We start from the raw sequence: 23,939 nt of genomic DNA, 5'->3' as shown, positions 1-23,939 counted from the left end.
ACCTTTATTCGTTTTGATATCCTGCCTTTTAGAAGCGCGACGGGATGTGCAGTCTTGCGTGGCCTGTTTCCTTTGCGACATCTTCTTAACAAAGGTTGATCAATTTTTGTATAGAGTTTTTCGTGTGGGTTGGTTTTAGAAGTTTTTAGGTATGTGGACAATTTTTAGTGATTAGTAGGTGACGTTTTAATCGCTTCGGACATACATGAACTTGGGCTCTATTTTACCCATGAACTACCCGATACTAATATTTTACAGTTTTTATATTTGAAACTAACCTTCCTTGAAAGAAACATTTCCTGGGGCTATTATCAGCTTGATAAAAAAAACTATTGCCTTATATCTATGCACTCTCTATGCACTCTAAAACGGTAAAAAGAGCAATTCTTTGTCTTCTCTCAGGATATCAGGCTAGCACCAATCGCAAGCTGGCTCCAAACTCGGATGAACCGGCTTTCGGCGGCTAGGTTCCCCTGTTTAATGATGATCGCAGTTTGCGAGGCCCTCCTTGAAAAACTCATGAATTGAACTCGAAAAGTCACCCTCGTCGAGGATCGTCGGAAGACACAGAAGCCGCTGGCTGTTCCTTATATACATAAAACTTCGCACAACGTAGAAACGTGACCAACATGCACGCCGTGAGTGTCGTTTTTTCGGCTCCTAACAAGCTGGGAAAGTTATGCCCCCAAACCTGGAGCTCAAGGAAGGGGACTTTGCGGACAAAAAATGACTCTCCATTAAACAAGTGTTCAGTTGATGTGGGCTACGCTATTCCTACATGTGTGGAAAAATTTATGTTGACTAAACTGGCCGCTGAGTCAATGAATGTTTGGGGAACCATACCCGAAATGTATCCAAATTAAAAGACAAGTAGGCACATTTGATTCCGCACGTAATCGATTGCAATGGATGCCAGGAGCGGTTGAATTCGTTTAGAGGAAAGGAAAGCTGCAATACTTGTCACACCTGTTCTTAGGACACCTGAACCGTAAGGGAAGGGAAGAAGGTAGGAGTGAAAGTTGAAAGAGAGAAAGAGGAGCCGTAATGAAGAGCGGCGGAGTAATTTCGACCATCTGGGGATCTTTGGCGTGCACTGACATCACACAGCACACGGACGCTACTTCGTTTCGCAGCTGCGAACGTTGGCAGATGCCCAAAAAAGGGACGCCTCAAGGAGAAATCATTTAGACCACGCTCTTCAACATGGCAATGACTGTCTCGAAAGGTGCCTCGAGAAGGTAGAGGGCATACAGCACGCTATGTACGCAGATGACGTCACCACCTGGACGACCGCAGGAGTACTCGGAGAGAAGGAAGCGAAATTGCAAGTAGCAGCATCTATCATATAAGAATAGCTAATGCAAAGGCGCTTGGAGTGCCCATCAGGGAAATCAGAACTGATCAGATTCTGGCGAGGGAAGGGCAACCGCTCTGTTCCCCTAGACCAAGGCCACAAGCTTGAGATCCGGCTAAAGAGCCAGTGTCCGAAAAGACAACCGTGAGGATCCTGGAGATGTGGCTCCACTCGAATCAAATGTACTAGCATACACTAATTTTGCTTAAGACATCGACCAAGCAGGTCTCCCGAACGATAGCGCAGGTGACCAGACGAAAGATGGGGATGATACAGCCGGACACTCTCAAACTGGTCCTGAGCCTCGCCATTAGCAGAGTGGCGCTTGCTCTACCCACCTTCAATATGACCAAAGGCGAGGAAGACGGCGTGGACGCCATCATCAAAATGAAGATCAGGACCGCGATCAGAGTCCTGTACCACAAGATACGGCCAACACAATACAAAAACGAATGTGTCTGGTGCGGAGACACAACTACACTATATCGCACAACATGGGGATGTAGGGCAGGCGGTAACGGCGCTCGACTACTGTTCCCAAGGGCGCGGGATCGAATCCCGGCCTCGGCGGCCGCTTTTCGCATGCGGCGAAAAGCAAGGCGCCCGTGTGCTGCGCGATGTCCGTTCACGTTAAGGTACCCCAGGTGGTCGAATTTTCCGGAGTCCTCCACTACGGCGTCTCTCATAGCCTCAATTAATTGCTTTGGGACGTTAAACCCACAAACCAAACCAAACCATAATGCCTAAAATAGATAGTCCTAGTCCTCAGCAGTGGGAGGACATTCCAGCGGACTCGGACGCACAGCATCAGCTCATGCTGGTGCAGCGGGCCAGAGCCGCTGTTGAGAACAACGGACTCCTGGACAAAGGACTGCCGACTACTGCTCTATCCTAACCCACTACCACTAATCCCAATTTTCCCGCAAAATAGTTTATCAATCAATCAATCGATCACAAGAGCTCGCAAGCTGGCGAAGGCCAGTGGAGCCCTGGACGGGGGGTGCCAACCACTCGTCAGCCTCCGCTGAAGATCGAGGCAAAGAAAGATTCCCAAGCATATAATAAAGTTTGCTCACTCACTCATTCACCCCATCGAAACTCAGCCGCCTTTCGTTGCTTTATAGCCTGGTCTCGACACAAATAATTTCATGAAAACAAGATTAATAAAAGTTTACGAGAGACCTTAGCGACTAAAGTAGTGAAATTCGTTGTTATGGCTGTTGGAAGAAAGAAATGCACAGGCCTGCTACTGGCTGTTTAGCTGAGCCACCTCCGCTGTCTCGTGCGGACAGAAAAGAAAATAGACACAAAAGAAAAAAGAAGAGGGAGAGAAAGGCGCGCGCTGCAACAACAGCCATCCTCCACCACCACCGAAGCGGTGATAGGTGCAGCAACAGATAGAAATCAGTGGCTGGCTAGCCCCCGCCGATAGCGGCGTTGGCCTACCGCCCCAGCCCCGTAGGACCAGGAACTTCCACCCTCTACCACCTCCAGCCCTGCCAAAGTAGTGAAAAGTGAAACTAGCGTTCCTGCCATCTGCAATCCCACACTTGAACGCGCGCCAAGGAACTCCACGCGAAAGGAGCAATGGCGTACCGTCCAAACGCACACTTGTCGGAGAAAGTGCGACAGATACTGCGCCTTTCCTCCAGAAGTCGTCTTTTTTAGCGTTCCTGCCAACTGCAATGCCACTCTTGAATGCGCGCCAAAGAACGCCACGTGACAGGCGCCGCAAAAGCGGGACACACTTTGTCCACGACAGTGTGAGGTATTCGCCTTAAAATCACACAAAACGCTACTTACACATTGAAATGCACGCATACAGAACAGAGACTTGCCCCGCCTGGGTGGTAAGACGCCCGACTACTGTGCCGGAGGACTACCCGGGTTCGAACCCGACCTCAGCGGCTGCGTTTCGATGGAGGCGAAACGAAGAGGCGTCCGTGTGCTGTGCGATGTCAGCGCACGTTAAAGATCCCCAGGTGGTCGAAATTACTACTTAGCCCTCCACTACGACTCCTCTTTCTCTCTGTCCACTTTCACTCCCAGCTTCCTCCCTCCCTCTACGGCGTGGTACAGGTGTCCACAGAAACAAGCGTGATAGATAGTGCGCCTTTACCTTTTTGTGAAACAATTAAAAAAGACTAGTCCTGAGAGCCACTCGACGGTCGAGATCCAACCCGGTCGCGACCAACGGCGGCTTCGTTTAAATAAGTTAAATTGGTTCACAGGAAGGGAAAGGCGCAGTAACTGTCACACTTGCTCTGTGGACACCCGAACCGCGCCGTAAGGGAAGGGAGGAAGGTGGGAATGAAAGTGGAAAGAGAGAAAGAGGAGCCGTAGTGGAGGGCTACGGAGTAATTTCGACCACCTGGGGATCTTTAACGTGCGCTGACATCGCACAGCACACGACGCCTCTTCGTTTCGCCTCCATCGAAACGCAGCCGCCGTGGTCGGGTTCGAACCCAGGAACTCCGGCACAGTAGTCGGGCGTCTTACCACTGCACCACCCCGGCGGGGCCGGCTTCGTTTCGATAATGGCGAAACGTGTGTTGTGCTGTCAGTGCATAATAATTGTTGGAATCATTTTGTAGCGGTAAAAACACGGACACAAAGAACACGAGTGTTCCTTGTGGTTCGTGTTCTTGTGTCCGTATTTTTACCGTTACAAGTAATTACCAACTAGCCCAACATGAAGGTTTAACGAAGCATAATAATTGGTTCACAGGAACGGCAAGCCGCAGCATCTGTCACACGTGTTTCTGTAGACACCTAAACCGCGTCGTAAGCGAAGGGAGGCGGGCGGAAGTGAAAGTGGAGATAAAGAGGAGCCGTATAGGAGGGCTTCGGAGTAAAATTCGACCACCTGAGCATCTTTAACGTGCAAGACGTCGGGGAGGCGAACGTGTGATGGTGAAGGGTGGCTGTTCCTGGCCCTACGGGGTTGGGATGGTAGGTCACCGCCAATTGCGGTGGAGACTAGCCGCCCACCGAATTTTTATCTGTTGTAGGCCGTCATTGCACTAGCCACCGCTTAGGTGGTGGACGACGGCTGTTCTTGCGGCGCGCGTCCTTTTCCTCTTCCTGTTCTTTCTTATTTTCTCTTCCGGCTGCTCAGCTACAGAGCCAGTAGCAGGCCCGTGCATTTTCTTTTCTTGTTCCTACAGCCCCAACAACAATTCAATTTTAAATTAGTTTATACGATGCGGAAGGCGTAATATTTATCAAGGTCACATGATGGGTAAAACCGGCATCACCATCGGAGTGTTTTCGTAGGAATCAATAGACATGGAATGAAGTGAAACGCATGTCTCACATTGTGTTTATCCCAAGTTTGGCAATGAGCGCTCCCAACAGCGCGCCTAAGGCGCCATTCATTTGGCGCTTTGGCGCAGCCGTGCACATGAAGCTTTCGCTTCCCTCCAGGGTTAACCAAAGGAATTTCCAGTTTTGTTTGCCTGCTTCCTTGCTTGTGCGTTCCTGATGGTTGTCTTTCTCCAGCTCTCTCTCTCTCTTCCTTTCCACCCTTCTTTCCCCTTGAAGCTTCACCTTAAATAAGGGGAGGTGTCCGGGGTGATGCAGTGGTAAGACGCCGGACTACTGAGCCGGAGTACCCGAATTCGAACCTGACCTGATGGAGGCGAAACGAAGAGGCGTCGTGTGCTGTGCGATGTCAGCGCACGGTAAAGTTCCCCAGGTGGTCGAAATTACTCCGTAGCCCTCCACTATGGCTCCTCTTTCTTTCCACCTTCACTCCATCTTCCTCCTTCCCTGCGGCGCGGTTGAGGTGGTCACAGAAAGCGTGAGACAGTTACGGCGCCTTTCCCTTCCTATAAGTCAATCACTCAGGGTAGGTGTCCACAGAGAGCAAATGAGACAGTTACCGCGCTTTTCCCTTCCTATAAATCAATGTATTTTTTTCCGTGTTCAAGAAAATTAATTGTGAGTAAGCGCTTCTGTCTCGTCTTCCTTTTATGGGGTCTGCATGGATCGACGCAATGTTTTCCCCAATTTAGGTGCGCACCAACTAGCCCCAAGGAGGTGTTAAGAAATGATCTTTCTGACAGCATAGTTTCCATATCTTATTGCGGAGGAAATAAAAAATAATATATATGCATTTATCTCCATAGTATTGTGCATATTTAGGATGGTTTAATTTTGCTGTTCATGCTGCTTACTGATGTAGCACCGTTTCAGTTGCATGAAGGGTGCCTTTTTTTAAATTACACGGTTTGTTGTTTGCATTTTTTATTATTTTGTTTGATTTTATTCTTACCCTGTAGTAGGTCGGTACTGCGCAATAAAGTATGCTGCCTGGAATGCCGTTCGATTGTGCAGCTGTACGAACAAAAGTGAAATTTGAAGACGTGATGGTCCGTCAAAGTGGACGGGAAACGTAGCTGATGGCTGTTGCTGTGGGATCTGCACGCGGGAGGATCCTAAGGGGTGCGAAAATAGTGCGATGTCAGCGCACGTTAAAGATCCCCAGGTGGTCGAAATTACCCCGTAGCCCTCCACTACGGCTCCTCTTTCTCTCTTTCCACTTTCACTCCCACCTTCCTCTCTACCCTTACGGCGCGGTTGAGGTGTCCACAGAAAACAAGTGAGACAGTTACCGTGCCTTTCTTTTCCTATAAATAATTCAGTTTAAATCAGTTTTGCCAAATAAATATAGGCTGGCAGTGCGGCGAAAGAGCGATACAGGCGATAATTCGGATGCTGCTTTTAAAGAGGAAACGCTGATATCGTATAAACGTAGGATGAATGAATAAATGACTGGCACGAATTAGCGGAGTTTCGAAGGCACTATTGAGATAAGCTTGATGATGGGTGGAAATGGCGGATGCAAATACTAGTTAAGATGACGAATTATTTTTATCCTAGTAGCTTTAGATTTTGAGGAACGTGATGAAGATGGCATTTCAAGAAACCCAACCCAACGGTGCTTCGGTGATGGAAATGGTATTTGTTAGTACCTACGGGGTTTGTAGTCAACATATTTAAAAACTCTGATGGATAAAGTGTGCTTTTGCTTCACGAACGCTTTGTAAATATGCTTTCTCTACTGCGTAATATTTGTTCTTGGCGTATTGACTTGAGCGTCACTTGGCCAAGCGAAAAATACGCTTCTTGTTATTTGCGATACTTTTAAATAACTGTGAGAAGTTTTTTGAGGAGTAAAACATATATTTATCTTCAGAATAAACATGTCGACCAAATCTTCAGTTTTGCTCTTCAACTCGTACGAGTCATCATGAATACATTTTGATATAAATTAAACTGATAACCTGATAGAATCCACGAAGTGTGTTATTTATTTCAGAATAGCCCTCTTTATTGTAAAGTCAGATAGTTTGTTTATTTGGTGCGCGCAATTGTGAAGCCGGCACGTATGACTTGGTGGTCGCTGCCACCTGGTAGATAGGTGATGGAATGAGCGCATCCAGGATAATTAATTAATTTTAGATCGAGAATGTTTGCGCATTCATTGGTTACACGAGTTGGTTGGGATAGCCATTTTACAATATTAAAATTAAGGCAAGCATCGATAAATTCATTGGCATGCCTACTACATGGAGCGGTTGGAATATGCTAGTCAGTACTCTGAAAATTAATATTTCTGAATAGGAGAGTGCTAGTGTTATGGTACTTGCGTAGCAAAAACCTATTACAACTTGCTTTGGTGAAGCATGGCATAAACCCGTAATATTTAATGGCTGTGCATGATAGATGCGGTGCGGTTGCAACCAGTACCTCTATCTCCTTCTGTATAGAAGAGTTTTGCGGAAAACACTATAATTAGGTTAGTCGGTAAGGAGTTTAGTATTACAAATATCACTGCTTAGCACATTTCTGTCAAAATTCGTACGTTGCCGGCGCACAATATGAGAATATTGGAAACCATATCAAGTTTGGAACTGGAACTACGGACTTTAGTATTTGATAATGAACGTGCTCGTTGTTTTACATTGTTAGGTAGCTGCTATTTCACTTTTTTTTTTTTTACGGTTTGCAAAGATTCTTCGATTGTGTAGCTCTCGGAACCAATAAGCAATATTTTGAAGCGCAAGGAGAATTTGTCGTATACCGATCTGGCTATGGCTACGAGATGTTTCTGAGCCTCCCCAACCGGAAGGGAAACGTTTTCCCCAATACTGTACCAATCTAAAGAATGCTTTGTTCAGTTTTGTATGAAGTAAATTTCACTATAATCTCCATGTTACGTTTGGTTGAGTTGGGCCTAAGTTATTGAGGATGTTCGATTAGATTAGGTATGATGAAGAAGTCCATTTCGGCGTAGCAAGGGTGAATGACTCTTCCATCAGAGCCTGCATACGTTTGAACGGAGTTATTGTCAGGAATATTACGCAATATAAGACTGCAACGGAAAGCGCGCTTTTCAGCATATCATCCATATGTGCTTCGATTTTGTTATACTTGTAGGTATGTTCAACGTTTAAAGTTTTCTGGGCGTCTATATCAGAATTCGGAGCAGGAAGGGCAACTTACTTCGACTTTAGATAATGCTTGCGCTTGGCTGAGTTGGGCAGTCTTTGTGTTTTGTTGTGTTGTGATCCAGATGTTGTAATCCAGACATTAACGTGTCTTGCACGTAGGGTTTTTCCTCGAGCTCGGAAAATATGCTTTCGGAATGGTCGGGCTGCAGTTATTTTAATGTCCCCTGAAAATGGCAAGGAAAGCAAATAAAACGTGAAAATTCACAAACATACTATCGCGCATAGTGATGGGCGAGTATTACGACATTCTTGGAAAAGGCAGCGCACCAGCACAAGCACGAGAGAGGAAAGGACAAGACACAAAGCTAACAACTCATTGTTTTATTCAAAGCGCCACTGATTAACTACATGCGGTTACTACTGATAAACCAGATTGTGGTAAACAGGTTGACTGCGTACTGCTGGGCTTTCAGGAGGCTGTTTAAGCTTTCTTGCCTAGGTTTGCCTTACAACATATTACACTGGGTAAAAGGCTACATTCACGGCCGCAGTGAAAAAGTCATCATCAACGGCGCTGAGTCACGATATGTTTCGGTTACATCTGGCGTACAGCAGGGCTCTGTGCTAGGACCGCTCATTTTTTAATTTTTATGGTCTGGGTATGACTTCTAAAATTAGACTATATGCAGATAATTGATTATTGTATAGAAATATAATAATAGGGAAGATACAAACAATCTACAAACAGATCTTAATCGGGTCATAGTATGGGGCTGTACATGACTCTAAATCGTAAAAAATGCGGCCATATTCGTTTTATCCAAAAAAAGGTAATCTCGAGTAGTTACTATTTAAATAGAGATCAAATAGCCCCATATCGGAATGTTAAGTATCTAGGCGTTTGTTATTTATTTTTCTCATAATTTAACCTGAAACAAGCATGTCCATTACATGGCAATAAAGGCTTGTCGAGTACTCAACTTCATTAAAATAAATTTTCGTAACGTACCAAGTGACGTGAAAGAAGTTCTGTATATCTCAAACGTGCGCTCAATTTTAAAACATGCAACGGTAGTGTGGGATCCAGGTACTAAAATCCTTATCAAGAAACTGGAAGCGATACAGAATCATGCAGCACGTTTCATTTTAAACACTTATAATCGTCGCAGCAGTGCCAGTGCGTTGAAAAAGCATTTAGGATGGGATTCCCTGCATTCCGTCCCACCTTCAGATTAGAAGAGGACAAGCCGTTCGGGCTAGTTGCTTTTCTATAGTTTTTCCAGCGCGTAGCCGGACAAGGACCAAGACGGAGGAACACGTAAGACACACAGGCGCTGAACTGCAACTTTATTTTGATAATCAGCCAACCATGTCATATATATACCAAAGAGAAAACGCCCACAAGAGGGACAAAATCTAGACACGTGGCGAAAAAACGGGTGCAACAAAATCAACCACGAGTATAAAGATGTCAATAAATCTAAATGCCTAACACACGATTAACATGAGAAAGCAACATAACATGACAATAGTGCCGTGGCAAAAGTGCGTGAAAAATCAACAACAAATTCCTAGTCCTTAACAAGCAATAATGGCTAAAATCTGCGGTTTTTGAACAAGTTCTTATACAAAAAACGTTTTCAGCGCATCCACGTTTTATAGCAATTGTTGCTTTTAAGGACTGGGAATTCGTTGTTGATTTTTCACGCACTTTTGCCACGGCACTATTGTCGTGTTATGTTGCTTTCTCATGTTAATCGTGTGTTAGGCATTTAGACTTATTGACATCTTTATACTCGTGGTTGATTTTGTTGCACCGGTTTTTTCGCCACGTGTCTAGATTTTGTCTCTCTTGTGGACGTTTTCTCTCTAGTATATATATGACATGTTTGGCTGATTACCAAAATAAAGTTGCAGTTCAGTGCCTGTGTGTCTTACGTGCTCCTCCGTCTTCGTCCTTGTCCGGCTATGCGCTGCAAAAACTATTATTCAGATTAGTCTTCTTACCGCCATTATGAACAAAAAAATTGGCATTGACCATGATGCATACCTTGAACCACCCACATACATTTCCCATAGAAGAGACCATATCCGTAAAACACGCCAAATTGCCTGTCGGAAATCTGTATTTAAATCAGCTTTTTTTCCCACGCACAACAAGTGAATGGAACAGCCTTCCAAACGCAATAGTTCCATTAGATGACACCAGCTTTCCAGCCGCCCTTAAAACACATTACGGGCACTAACTGATGCATCACAGTGCCATGCAATATAAGCTATTGACTGCTATCTTTATCAACAGAGAGCTTTTGCAGGCTATGTTTTCGCTATATATGCACTTTAACCCTTTCATGATTTGCACAGCATTTCCCAAGTGTTTGTTAATGTTCTTAGCCGAATTGTTGCTGGGTCTTTTGTACAAATGTACTGTACATCTGTTCACAGTGCTTTTGCCTTTCCCTTTGTATACCCCCGTACTTTAATGCCCAGTGGGGCGATTTGTACGTCCTCAAATAAATAAATGAATAAATAAATAAATAAATAAATATATAAAAGACAAACACCCATCATTCAAAAGAAAATTAATTCTTGTACGACACAAGAAAGTCGTGTTCGTTTTTTGATATGGTGATGGATGGAGAGCTAAATTCTAAAGCATGTCCGACCTGGCTTCGCAATCTCTGTAGCCTCACTGATCTAGCCTGTCATCGTGTCTTTGTGGTATGCTACAACTTGACACTCTTCGAGCAGCGGATGCCAATTAAAATCACGGCAGTGAATCGCAATGTTACGAGTAACATCTTTAGCATTATTTAAGGCTTCCCCCAGTCTGTTGCTAAGACAAGGACTATAGTTTGTGCAACATAGCAGTTTCAACCAGATTACGGGAGAATTAACTACTGGGACACAACATTAGGTCTATATAGGATCTGTCGCTGGCCGGTGATGCAAGCAGAGCTAGTGGTTATATATCGCACTGTTGGCCGATGGTCTATACGACACAGCGCTGAGACTTTGTGCGCCGCCCTTAATTTCCTGCAATCTCGTGCACCTCGCAGACCAGGACCCGCTTGACCCTGGAGGAACTGGGTGCCGGGGGTGCGTCCCTTGCCGAGCGCCTGTCTCGGGAGCGGACTAGGAGTAAATTGGGCCTCAATCAGATGAGCTTCGACTTGGGCCTGGAGCCGGCGCTCTTCGGCAACGCGTCTGCAGTGCGCCGCTTCGTGGAGCGCCTGGACGACGCCTTCGACCTGGTCATGGTGGCAGAGCGCATCAATGAATCTCTGGTGCTGATGCGCCACCTGCTGTGCTGGGACGTGGATGACGTGGTCGTTTTCAAGCACAACGCTCGCAAGGTGCGTCGACCTCATGACAGGCCAGCCTACAGGCTGCAAGCCTAAGAGCTTTAAGACAGAAAACGAATTCGGGTATTACAAAAAGGAAACTTGCACACCTCTGAGCATAAGAAGAGGTTTTGTTAGGAACAACTTGCATATTTACGCGGCTTAATAAAGTAGAAAAAATAAAAAACGTAGCCACAAAAATCACAGAAGATAGAGACTGCATACCAAAGCAAGAGGAGCAAAAGCTTGTTTTGTAAGATAGATCACCGATATATTATGATTACCAGAGAATGATGATGCACTAGGAAACACATTGTAGGTCTGCGAAAATTTAGAGCTAGTGCAATTAGTAAAAAGAATAACCGCGGAATTTTCTCCCGGACAAGCTGTAATGCTATCAGGATATCGGTTCTGCATGGGGTATCCGCGACTGAACACTTCGGGAATGGGGTGCATGTTGGAGTTGGAGTTTATTTTCTTTCTTTCTTTTACAAGAAAGGGGAAGCCAAGGCAAAAGGCGGCAAGCCTGACTGGGCCTTGGCTCCCAAAACAGATAACAACAGACAACAGCACACACCACGCATGCATAAGTCTTCGCATGAAGACTTATGCATGCGTATTTCTTGCTACAATACTCACCATCTATGTTAATTTGCCGCAATAGCAGAGATAGAAGAAAGGTATTCTCTTTTGCAAGAGGCTTAACTCTAGGATAACAAACAGAAGCTCTCTAAAATCGAAAATATGGTTGCCTGCGTAATACAAACGTGTCTCGTCATCAGGCTTTTCGCTTCTTCATGAAAAAAAAAATGCCAGCGACTTAACCATGGTTGAACCGACTTAGACAAGCGTTAGCTCGGCTTTAGATTGTTTTTGCGTAGTTTACTATTTGGTTTCGAAGTCTCTCCATTTATTCGATTTGTTAATGAAGAAAGTTAAAGTTCAATATTCAATTCTGAATAACTAACGAGCGGTAAATAATTGACATGGAGTTAGTGTATTGCAATTGTACTCACCTTAGCCTATCGAATGCTATATGTCTTGAATAAGGTTCAATTTGTAATATTAACCATATAGTTCAAAGGGTAAGCACTGGTAAATTATATATTCTTTATTTATGAATACTGTCAATAGTGATTGGGTTTATTACAGGATTGGAACATGTTAATCTCAGAAGAGGTACAATGTAAGCCAGACGGCATAAAAAAGCCAAAAATGAATGAAACACGAGCCGTTACAGTACATTGTATATGACATGCGTTTTTACAGTAGTTATTCACAGACTGTAAGGGTAAGAAAAAGCAAGTTGGTCGTACTGTCATTTTAGAAAGCATGGGTACATTTTTATATTGTCGGCTGGACAGTAAATGCCGGGTTTAACGAACTCCATTCCCGCTCAACCCGTGGAAAAAAAAATCAGCGGATACTTAAATGAATAAGAAAATAACATTTTCGTGCTGTAGTTTTACGTTGTAAATAGTGCGTAGCGATTCTGTAAGCATAGAGCGCGGTGTTAGGAAACCTAAATCGCATTAAATAATTTATTATCCGCTATACAAGCAGAAAAAACAAGGACTGGGGCCGATTGTGGCACCGATCATCAGCTTCTTGTTGCCAAAATTAAGCTTCGATTGAGGAAAACGCAGAAAACTAGAAGGCCTTTCAGGTATGATCTGGATCAAATTCCATTAGAATATGCTGTGGAAGTAAGGAATCCATTTCAAGAATTAGACCTAGAAGACAGAGAGCCCGAAGAGATGTGGACTGATGTTCGTGATATAATACAAGAAGTTGCTACTAAGGTAGTTCCAAAGCAAAAAAAATGCAAGAAAGCAAACTGGTTATCTGAAGAGGCTTTGCAAATAGCTGAGGAAAGGAGGATGGCAAAAGTTATGGGGGAAAGAGAAATTTACAAAGTTCTCAATGCGGATTTTCAGAAAATAGCAAGGAGAGATAAGAATGCCTTCCTGAACATACAGTGCCAAGCAGTTGAGGACAACAGCCAATTAAGGAACACAGGAGCTCTGTATAAGACAATCAAAGATATCAAAGGAAGCTTCTGCGCTAAGGTGGGCGTGATAAAGGACAAACGAGGCAAGGACCTCACTGAAGCTTCAGAGATAAAGAAGAGGTGGCAGGAATACACAGAAGAACTGTACAAGAAGGACCCGAATGTGCAAACCCAACATAAGACGGTTGTGATTACTGATCTCGAACCGGGCATCCTGAAAAGTGAAGTTGAATGGGCCTTAGCCAGCCTTGCTAAGAACAAAGCTAGCGGAATTGATGGCATTCCAGCTGAGTTGCTTCAAAACCTCAACCATGACGCTGTTAACATTCTACATACATTATGTCAGAAGATTTGGACAACCCTGCATTGGCCACAGGGTTGGAGGAGGTCAGTTTACATCCCCATGGATGTAAACTGACCATGATGGAGGATCATGGAAAAAGCAAGAGAGTTCCAGAAACCCATCTACTTCTGCTTTATTGATTACGCAGAAGCGTTTGACTGCGTATATCACAGCAGATTGTGGCAAGCTCTCCAAGAGATGGGAGTTCCAATTCACCTCATCTGTCTCCTCAGGAACCTGTATGAAGGACAAGAGGCCACAGTCAGAACTGGGCATGGTCTTACTGATTGGTTTCCGATTGAGAAAGGAGTGAGGCAAGGCTGCATACTGTCGCCCTGCCTAAAAACCCATATGCAGAGTGCATCATGAGGAAGGCCGGTCTGGACGAGTCTTCAGCTGGAGTGAAGATTGCTGGAAATTGCTGGAAAACGTATCAACAACCTTAGATATGCGGATGATACCACTTTAATGGCAGAAAGTGGCAGAGACTTCTGATGCACGTAGAAGAAGAGAGTGAGAAGTTTGGGCGTAAACTGATGATTAAAAAGACAAAGATCATGGCGTCTGGCCCTATCAAGTCCTGGAGCATCAATGGACAAGAAGTGGAAGCTGTGACAGATTTTCTCTTCTTAGGCTCCAAGATTACCTCGGAAGGAGACTGCAGTCATTGAATTAGGAGACGCCTGCTTCTGGGAAATAGAGCAATGGTTAGCCTTGACCGCCTAGTAGAGAGCAGAGGCATTAGTCTGCCAACCAAGATTCGTATAACTCGTGCTATATGGTCTTTCCAGTTGTGATGTATGGATGCGAGAGTTGGACTGTGAAAAAGGCTGACCGCCGAAGAATTGACGCGTTTGAATTGTGGTGCTGGCGAAGACTCTTGAGAGTTCCTTGGACTGCAAGAAGATCAAATCAGTCGATATTGTCGACCATAAACCCTGACTGCTCATTGAAGGGTCAAATTCTAAAGTTAAAGCTCAGCTACTTTGGTCATCTGATGAGAAGAGAGGAGTCGCTGGAGAAAGATTTGATGTTGGGAAAGGTTGAGGGTCGCCGGAGAAGGGGTAGGCAGCGAACGCGATGGTTAGATGGCATCCTCGAGGCACTGCAGACTAAGTTATGTGATTTTAGGAAGATTGTGAGAGACCGGAAAGCGTGACGTGACATGGTCCATAGGATCGCGAAGAGTCGGACACGACTGAACGACTGAAATGAACTGAACTGAATTTATTATCGTAATATTAGTACGCAGCAGTTTGGGTTTCGGTTCATGGTTGACAGGTGTTTCAGTTCAGTTCAAGCGTTCAGTCGTGTCCGACTTTTCGTGACCCTATGGACCATGTCACGCCACGCTTTCCGGTCTCTCAGTATCTTCTTAACATCACATAGCTTCATCTGCAATGCCTCGAGAATGCCATCTAACCATCGCGCTCGCTGCCTACCCCTTCTCCGGCGACCCTCAACCTTTCCCAACATCAAATCTTTCTCCAGCGACTCCTCTCTTCTCATCAGATGACCAAAGTAGCTGAGCTTTAACTTTTGAATTTGACCCTCCAATGAGCGGTCAGGGTTTATGGTCTACAATATCGACTTATTTGATCTTCTGGCAGTCCAAGGAACTCTTAAGAGTCTTCGCCAGCACCACAATTCAAACGCGTCAATTCTTCGGCGGTCAGCCTTTTTCACAGTCCAACTCTCGCATCCATACAACACAACTGGAAAGACCATAGCACGCGTTATACGGATCTTGGTTGGCAGACTAATGTCTCTGCTCTTTACTAGGCGGTCAAGGCTAACCATTGCTCTCTTCCCCAGAAGCAGGCGTCTCCTAATTTTATGGCTGCAGTCTCCTTCCGAGGTAATCTTGGCGCCCAAGAACAGAAAATCTGTCACAGCTTCCACTTCTTGTCCATTGATGCTCCAGGACTTGATAGGGCAAGACGCCATGATCTTCGTCTTTTTAATGTTCAGTTTAAGCCCAAACTTCTCACTCTCTTCTTGTACGCGCATCAGAAGTCTCTTGAGTTCCACTTCACTTTATGCCATTAAAGTGGCATCATCCGCATATCTAAGGTTGTTGATACGTTTTCCATCAATCTTCACTCCAGCTGAAGACTCGTCCAGACCGGCCTTCCTCATGATACACTCTGAATATAGGTTAAATAGGCAGGGCGACAGTATGCAGCCTTGCCTCACCCCTTTCTCAATCGGAAACCAATCAGTAAGACCATGCCCAGTTCTGACTGTGGCCTCTTGCCCTTCATAAAGGTTCCTGAGGAGACAGATGAGGTAAATTGGAACTCCTATCTCTTGGAGAGCTTGCCACAATCTGCTGTGATCTACGCAGTCAAACGCTTTCGCATAATCAATAAAGCAGAAGTAAATGGGTTTCTGGAACTCTCTTGCTTTTTCCATGATCCAGCGAAGGTTGGCAATTTGGTCTCTAGTTCCTCTGCCCTTGCGAAACCCAGCTTGCACGTCCGGAAGCTCCCGATCCACATACTGCTGCAGCCTACCTTGCAGGATTTTTAACATCACCTTGCTAGCATGCGAAATAAGCGCGATCGTGCGGTAGTTGGAACAATCTTTGGCACTGCCTTTCTTTGGAATGGGGATGTAAACTGACCTCCTCCAATCCTGTGGCCACTGAGGTCCTGAGGCTTCAGTCAGGTCCTTGCCTCGTTTGTCCTTTATCACGCCCACCTTAGCGCAGACACAGCAGACATAACATTGATATGTCGCGTGGACCAAAACTCGTGACGTCAACGAGTAGGCGCGTCGTCTGCTCTGTTTGCAGTGTCACGCCGCCATATGCTGTCATGGCGGAGTCATACTGCGGAAATAATTGGTGCACAGCACCCGTGACCGTAAACACGTGTGCATCATTTTGGCGATCCTGCTACGCCGCGCCAACACGAACTAATCGGAAAACATGCCATTGTCGCCTGCGAACAGCTATCACCAACTCGCTCTCCGACAACTAGTTGCTTGTAGTAGTGCCGATGTTGGCCGCTCGATTCGCTACAACTTTGCCCAAAATTCCTACGCTATGCGAGCGGCTGGGAAAAATTAAAATAACGGGAGAGGCATTGAGTATGAAGGAGTACGTGTAAATGCTTGCGATTGTATAGTTTGAATCGCACTGATCGAAGCACCGCTTTCGTGCGCCGTATTGAGCGCCGCGAATCTGTCGATTGTTGAGAAAGAAATTTGTAAATATTAGCGAATAGAAATGGCTATCGAGTGAAGGTTTTGCAATAGTGAACTGAAATCGAGAATCGCTTACAACACAGAACGCGCGTACAATCACTACGAAGCGCCGGGGTGACCAGGTGCGCCTAGCAATGCTGCAAGCAGCCTGGAATAGTCGTCGGCATTAATTGTGGAAAGGAAATAATGCCGATTGAGAACAGTCTTCATAGACACGTTTCATCGAGCTTATTCTATTATGAGATAGTAAAGCGCGATAACTGAAGAGGAGGGGTGTCCAACGTCTTCTCGATGGTAGAAGCTTCCGTTTCAAATTCCGCCACGGTTTTGGCGGATGTCGGACAAGACCTGCAAAAAGCTATTCTTTAACGCCTCGCATAAAACATTTGACTCTCTCACTTCGGTCATGTTAGGGTCGACGCGGCGAAAGAGGCGCTTCATCTCCTCAACGTACGCCAGGATAGGCTCTTTATGGAGTTGAAATCTTGACTGAAAGAGGGTTTGGGCTCTTTCCTTTCGGACGACACTTGAAAAGGCAGTCAAAAACGCTTCCTTGAAAATCTCCCAATCCTTCATATCTGCCTCATGAGTTTCGAACCAAATTCGGTCATGTCCTTGAAGAACAAAGTAGACTTGCCTGAGTTTCGCGGAGTCATTCCAGCCGTTGAATTCTGCCACACGGTCGAAAAGGTCCATCCAGTCTTCCGCATCTTTGTCCGGTCGTGCATGGAAGCCGGGAGGCTCACGGAGTTGGACGAAAACAACCGGTGCTGTAGGCTGGGCCATCGTCAGCGTCGATGCCTTCCGAGATCGAATGGGGTCCGGCAGCAGACCGTGTTCAGGTTGGAGCCCTTGAAGCCGGCGACTGGTTCGGTGGCCTGTTGGCTGGTCCTTCAAGGTAACAGGAACAAGGCTGGGGTCTTCGCTTGAAGGATCAAAAGCAGCACCTCCACAAGATGTCACGTAGTGGTGGCAAGGCTGTTGACACCAAAAAAAAAACACAGCCTTGATGGTACTGAAATTAACTCTTTATAGGGCTGACGTGGGCCCGCAAACGAACTAAGCAACTCGGCGGCGATGATAGCAACAATCGTGCTCGTCGATTGTCGAACAAAGAATGCCCGTCGCACTCGTCAACGCTCAATTTAAAGACTGCTCAGAAAATACTAGATAACGTTGCAAACAGCTACCAGCACAAGCTGGAACATTGTAGAAAGACACACGAGTGGCCGGAATCTTCGAGACAGATCTGGGTGCATCTTGCGCTACAACGAAACTGATAAAGGTGTGACTCGCGACATCGAGCATTAACAACGATTACGGAACTGATACGCGATCCAGAATCAGAGTGATAAGCCTGTATGCCGGCGGCTGTTGAAAAACAACAAATACAGTTTTGAAGGTTTCGCTGCAATATCTCAGCCAATTCAATCTGGTCTGTTGGATTGGAAGCTTTCATACTGTAGCGTTTTTTAATGAAATCCTTCGTCTCCTTAGCCAGCTTGTCGGTATCCTCTCTAACTATTCTACCGCCTACTTCTAAAGAGCACTCAGTAATGATATCTCTGAAATTATTGTTCATTGCTTCTAGGGTAATGTCATAATCCTCGGTTACAGCTAAATATCTACTCTGTAGCGAGATCCTGAACTCTTCTGCCCTCCCCCTCACCGCGAATTCGCTGAACTTCTTTCTACCAATCTGTTGCATTTTCTTTTCAGATTTGGACTAATTCGAGACCTTACCATCCTGTGGTCACAGCATCGCACCTTCCCGATTACCTCTACGCGTAACTGATACGGAACTGATACGCGATCAAGAATCAGTGATAAGGTCGTATGCCGGCGGCTGTTAAAAAACAACAAATACAGCTTTGAAGGCTTCTCGGCAGTGTATAAAGCTGACCACATTCCTTTGTACTCTTTCAAGGATGTTAATGTAGTTTTTGCTATGTGGAAACCATACTAGGTTGGCATATTCGAGCGCCGGTCTGATAAGGCTGTCGTACGCGAGCTGCCTTGTTTGGAGGATAGAATGCGACTGTGTGCGTTTGATATAGAGCAGTTTCTTCAGTCCTTGTTCAGCTACGTATTGTATATGAGCATTCCAGCTAAGATCGGATCATATGATCACAGCCAAGCATTTATACACAGCAATGTACATTTTGAAGAACAGTGCCATTAGAACTATAGGGAAAGGGCACTTTATTTTTCTTAGGATCGTACATGGAAATATTTTATTACTTTTTATCACAATTTGCCAACCTGCGTACCACTGCATTTTAATTAGACAATTATTTGGAGTTATTTGGCCTTCATGGTCTCTTACACTATTATAAGCTTTGCAGACGTCTATAAAGAGGTGAATGATGTCTACTGGATTTGTTATATATTGTATGTGCAATAAAAGCAGAAGTTGGGCCAGTATATAGCTCTGTGTAGCTCCGGACAAAGCAGGAACACGATGGAAAACGCGATCGTTGCATGTCACGTACTGGAAGTTGTTTGAAAGAAAGTCTTCTACCCAGCAAAGAAGGGGACCACCTGCAAGTCGACTGTTTAGATTTTGAAGTAAATTAACGTGGGAAACGCGTTGAAAGCTTTTCTAAAAGTGCATAAAAAATATATCTACTTGTAGCTGGCATTACTTTGAGGTAAGTCATGAACGGCTTACCTGAGCAAGGTCACTGTTGATAGACCATGTCGAAAGCCAGGCTAACTTGGATGAAATAGATTGATTGATCCTGTAAATTATATCAAAAGTTTAAAAACTATGTGATAGTATTTTGCAATACGTGCATATTAGAGAAATTGTGCGATGACTGCACAAGTAAACAGAGGTGCCTGATATTGGTAGTGGAATTATTTTGGCTATCTTTCACTTAGCAGGAAGGCGACTTTCAGGGATGGATTTTGAGACAATTAAATAAACTTGTTTACTGCTTCTGCGTAGCTTCTCAAGACGTGTTCGAAATTCCATCAGGGCTATGGCTTTTCTTTTCTTCTGTATTCAGCAAAAGGGTAAAAATGCAGTTAGTGATATTTTAGGCGTGACTAAAACGCTGTTCTGGTTCTGGCTAGTTACATACTCGTTCAGAGGACAGTTATCGATGGTGAAAATGAATTGAAAACACTTAAAAAGAGTTTTCTAGCTACTGAGAAGTCAAAGATGTTTGGTACTTACGTAGCGCCTGAAGTTTTGTTGCGAGTTTGTGATAAAGCTGGGCTGATAATAATTGAGGAAATTGTTTTTTGCAACGCGCACTTTGATTTTAGTGACCTCTTTTGTAGAGTTATTTTTGGTCTCTATTCAACATTAGTACATCCTTCTTTTTTTTTTTTTTTTTACGGAGTCTATTATTTGCGATTTACGTGGATTATGTCTCGCAATATCTAAGCACAGTCTCTTTACTTTTTTAAGCTCTTTACTTGGGCAACCAAGGTGTTTACACAGTACTTCAGAATGAATTTTACCTCGCTGTACACTGCATTTATAGATGATTGTTCATCACAAAACAGGTCTAAAAATTATTTTATTTTAAAGCTCGGAATGTCGTAATAGCGGTATCATCTGCGTTCTTCAACAATACCACACGCTTTGTAGGAGTAAATGTTTGGACAGGCATTGGGCATTCTAACGAGGTGATGACTGTTTTATGAATTGATAAGCCTTCGAGAGTTCCAACATGAGCTGTTTTAGAAGGACGTGATTGCTTATGATTATTACGTCCAGAAGAGAACTCAAGCAAGCAACAACCCTGATTGAAAATTGACAATCTGCGTCAGGTTGTATGGTTGTGTGCGAAGACGATATGTGATATTATGTTGTGCGTAGGATTCCCGGGATCAATGAATTTCACTTAATATCGGGCATATTGAAGTCTTCATTACTACATAGGTAGTACCTAACACTAAAATAATAATATATAATTGTTATCGAAGCTGCCTGAATATTGCCTCATAATCATTGACAAGAATTACAATTTTAGAACATACCAAAAAAAAACGTTTAGCTAAATTTGACTTTTCAATGCTAGGATAACGTTATACAATGTTTTTGTTGCACTATAAACATTATTTAAATGTATAAACTAATGTTTCAAACACCAATTTTGCAACTAGGGCTTTGAGATGATCCCCACCGTAGAATGCAAGCATAGCCCTAATATTTTGTTCAGTTCAGTTCAGTCGTTCAGTCGTGTCCGACTCTTCGTGACCCTATAGACCATGTCACGCCACGCTTTCCGGTCTCTCACTATCTTCCTAACATCACATAACTTCATCTGCAGTGCCTCGAGGATGCCATCTAGCCATCGCGTTCGCTGCCTACCCCTTCTCCGGCGACCCTTAACCTTTCCCAACATCAAATCTTTCTCCAGCGACTCCTCTCTTCTCATCAGATGACCAAAGTAGCTGAGCTTTAACTTTAGAATTTGACCCTCCAATGAGCAGTCAGGGTTTATGGTCGACAATATCGACTGATTTAATCTTCTGGCAGTCCAAGGAACTCTCAAGAGCCTTCGCCAGCACCACAATTCAAACGCGCCAATTCTTCGGCGGTCAGCCTTTTTCACAGTCCAACTCAACACACACAGTTACAATGCCCAATGCCTGTCCAAACATTTACTCCTACAAAGCGTGTGGTATTGTTGAACTGTGTCTGCTAATTATTCATTCTCCACTATCTCTGATGGAACAACCGTCGGCGATGTATATAAAAGGTTGACTCTATGCCATTTGTTCAGAGAAAAGTGTAGGAATCGTGCTGTATTATGGAGTTGTGCTGTCTTGTGGAATTTGCAAAGCGTGCAAGCTGAGTACCATCACGAGCGGTGGGCCTACATGCTCGTGCAAGGTTGCTCTACAATTTCGCTACTGTTACATTTGCGTTACATGCGTATTATATTAACGCTGCTTAAATGTTTGTGCAAAATACCAATCTTAATATGTAACATTGCTAAAGCATTAGAAAAAAACACAAAATCAAAATAACACATGCTATGTTCCAATATATATTCTGAGAATGATTCTAGAAACAGTAACTGCCAGTTGATATAAACTGCACCGATGAGGAAAATATCACTTTTAGACGAGGGGTTCACGAAACTGCTTCCAACTAGGGAGCATCGGGCATAAGACTGAAGGATATTCCTTGACTAAACAGCAAAGCAACGCACCACCTCTCATTTCTCTGTTCCTGCGTGTCCCTGCGCACAGTCGCATATTCTGGAAGCACTATTTACTGGTTTAAGATATAGGAGTGCAGCCATGTCTCTGTTATCAAGACGATTTATTTATTGATTTATTTACACACACTGCAGCCCCTGCTGGAGCTGTTGCAGGAGTGAGGTTGAGAAACGTACATACAAAATTAGCAAGTTACAAAACATTACAAAGTATAGGGCTGATGCGAGTAGAATAGCTTATAGTTAGCGAAATGTCTTTACGAGGTTGTGCGCCTTTATATTTAAGATTGTTTATGACTGGGATTTTGAGAGCGGCATGTCCGTATGCTGATGTTGTCTTGATGGGTTTTCGCAATCTGCCACAATTAAATCATATTTGGTAGCGCGTATTAAGACACAAGGGATACAAATACCAGTTCTTCAACTCTCGTTGATTCGAAAATTATATTATTTCGAAGCTGTCAAAGTGCCGGCAAAAATACATGCGCAGTGGGGTGCCACTCTTTAGGTATGATAACTCTGTGTTTCATGCACAGAGTGTTGACAAAGTTTGTTCCTTCTTCATCTGTACAAAGTGCATAGATATTGTAGCAGTTGTGAAGAAGATGGGCCCCTTCGCTGTACGCTGACGAAGAGGAAGCAGTGGTGGAATTGCCATCGCGCAGATTGTGTTGGTCTTGATCGCCCCGCTTCCCCGCCAACCTTGACGCAGTCTACGACGTATTTCTTCTACACAGTGTATATGCGGGCAGAATATATTTTGGAGGAGCTAGCTAGAGAGGCAGGACTCTCGCGCTCTTAGTCAAAGTATGCGCTTTTGTGGTCAGTCATAAAATAAGCGGGATACACGAAGACAATATGTGCCTGCACCGCCTCTAGGGGCAAAGTTGTGGGTGTGCCGGTCGCTGATGTCCAAACGATCAGGATCCTGGAAATGTATGTGCAGAATAGTAGGAAGAATATGGAGGCCTTAGGAAAGCTTCAGAATACGGTAACCGCTACCATGCGACTCATTAGGAGAATCGCCAATCGTAATCGATGGGTTCAGCAAAAAAGATTTATGTCAGCTGGTGCAGGTGTTTGTGATCAGTAGAATAGTTTATGCGGTGCCATATATGCATTTGAACGCAACGGAGAAAAGCAAGGTGTATGCTATGATTAGGCCGACATATAAAGCTGCTCTTGGGTTGACTAACAATTCGTCCACTGAAAGGTGACTGCACCCTGGACAAAACTACGGGAGGCCCACCAAGTTGTGCCACTCGGTAGGCTTTCGTGAAGAAAAGTGGGAAGAAACATGTTGGAGAAGATCGGCTTAGGGTTAAGGCTCCAGCCGGGAACATGAAAGTTCAGCTGAAGAGGGGAAAAGCAAAGGTTTGAATATAGATTCTTTGTCAAACAATGTGCATCCACTAAATCATCAAGGTCGCAGGAAGGTAAGCACCAGAGCTTTGTGCGCTAAGTATAGTAACTTCATAGGGGCCGTCTGTGCGGCCATCGCAGAATATAACAAAAACATATTTGCAGTTGTGGTGGACGGACGAGAATGTTTGGTCACTTCTGAATCAGTCAGAACGCGTTCCTCAGCAAATACAAAGAAGGCGGATATAGCACTAGCTACTCTTGAGAGTTCCTTGGACTGCCAGAAGATCAAATCAGTCGATAGTGTCGACCATAAACCCTGACTGCTCATTGGATGGTCAAGTTCTAAAGTTAAAGCTCAGCTACTTTGGTCATCTGATGAGAAGAGAGGAGTCGCTGGAGAAAGCTTTGATGTTGGGAAAGGTTGAGAGTCACAGGAGAAGGGGTAGGCAGCGAACGCGATGGTTAGATGGCATCCTCGAGGTGCTGCAGATGAAGTTTTGTGATGTTAGGAAGATAGTGAGAGACCGGAAAGCGTGGCGTGATATGGTCCAAAGGGTCCCGAATAGTCGGACACGACTGGACGACTGAACTGAACTGAACATCTCACTAACGTTGACCTGATACTAAGCGACTCAAAACAGCCGCCCAATATTTCGCTAGGGGCAGAATAT

At 44.6% G+C, this 23,939-nt stretch overlaps 1 protein-coding gene across 1 annotated transcript in view; it reads left to right on the top strand.

Annotated features, from left to right (window-relative positions):
• LOC146177841 (galactosylceramide sulfotransferase-like) overlaps positions 1–23,939 on the top strand; it is a 247,093-nt gene that overhangs the window by 194,187 nt on the left and 28,967 nt on the right. The window contains exon 5 of the mRNA XM_084580609.1: positions 10,872–11,168. Coding sequence (XP_084436735.1) covers positions 10,872–11,168 — 297 coding nt within the window. The remainder of the gene's footprint in view (positions 1–10,871; positions 11,169–23,939) is intronic.

Source organism: Amblyomma maculatum, chromosome 10 (genome assembly GCF_055883805.1).
Source record: "Amblyomma maculatum isolate TAMU_Amacu chromosome 10, ASM5588380v1, whole genome shotgun sequence".
Classification (NCBI taxonomy): Eukaryota; Metazoa; Arthropoda; class Arachnida; order Ixodida; family Ixodidae; genus Amblyomma; species Amblyomma maculatum.
Note: the sequence above shows the minus strand (reverse complement) of the source record. Positions and strands in the feature narration are given on the sequence as shown.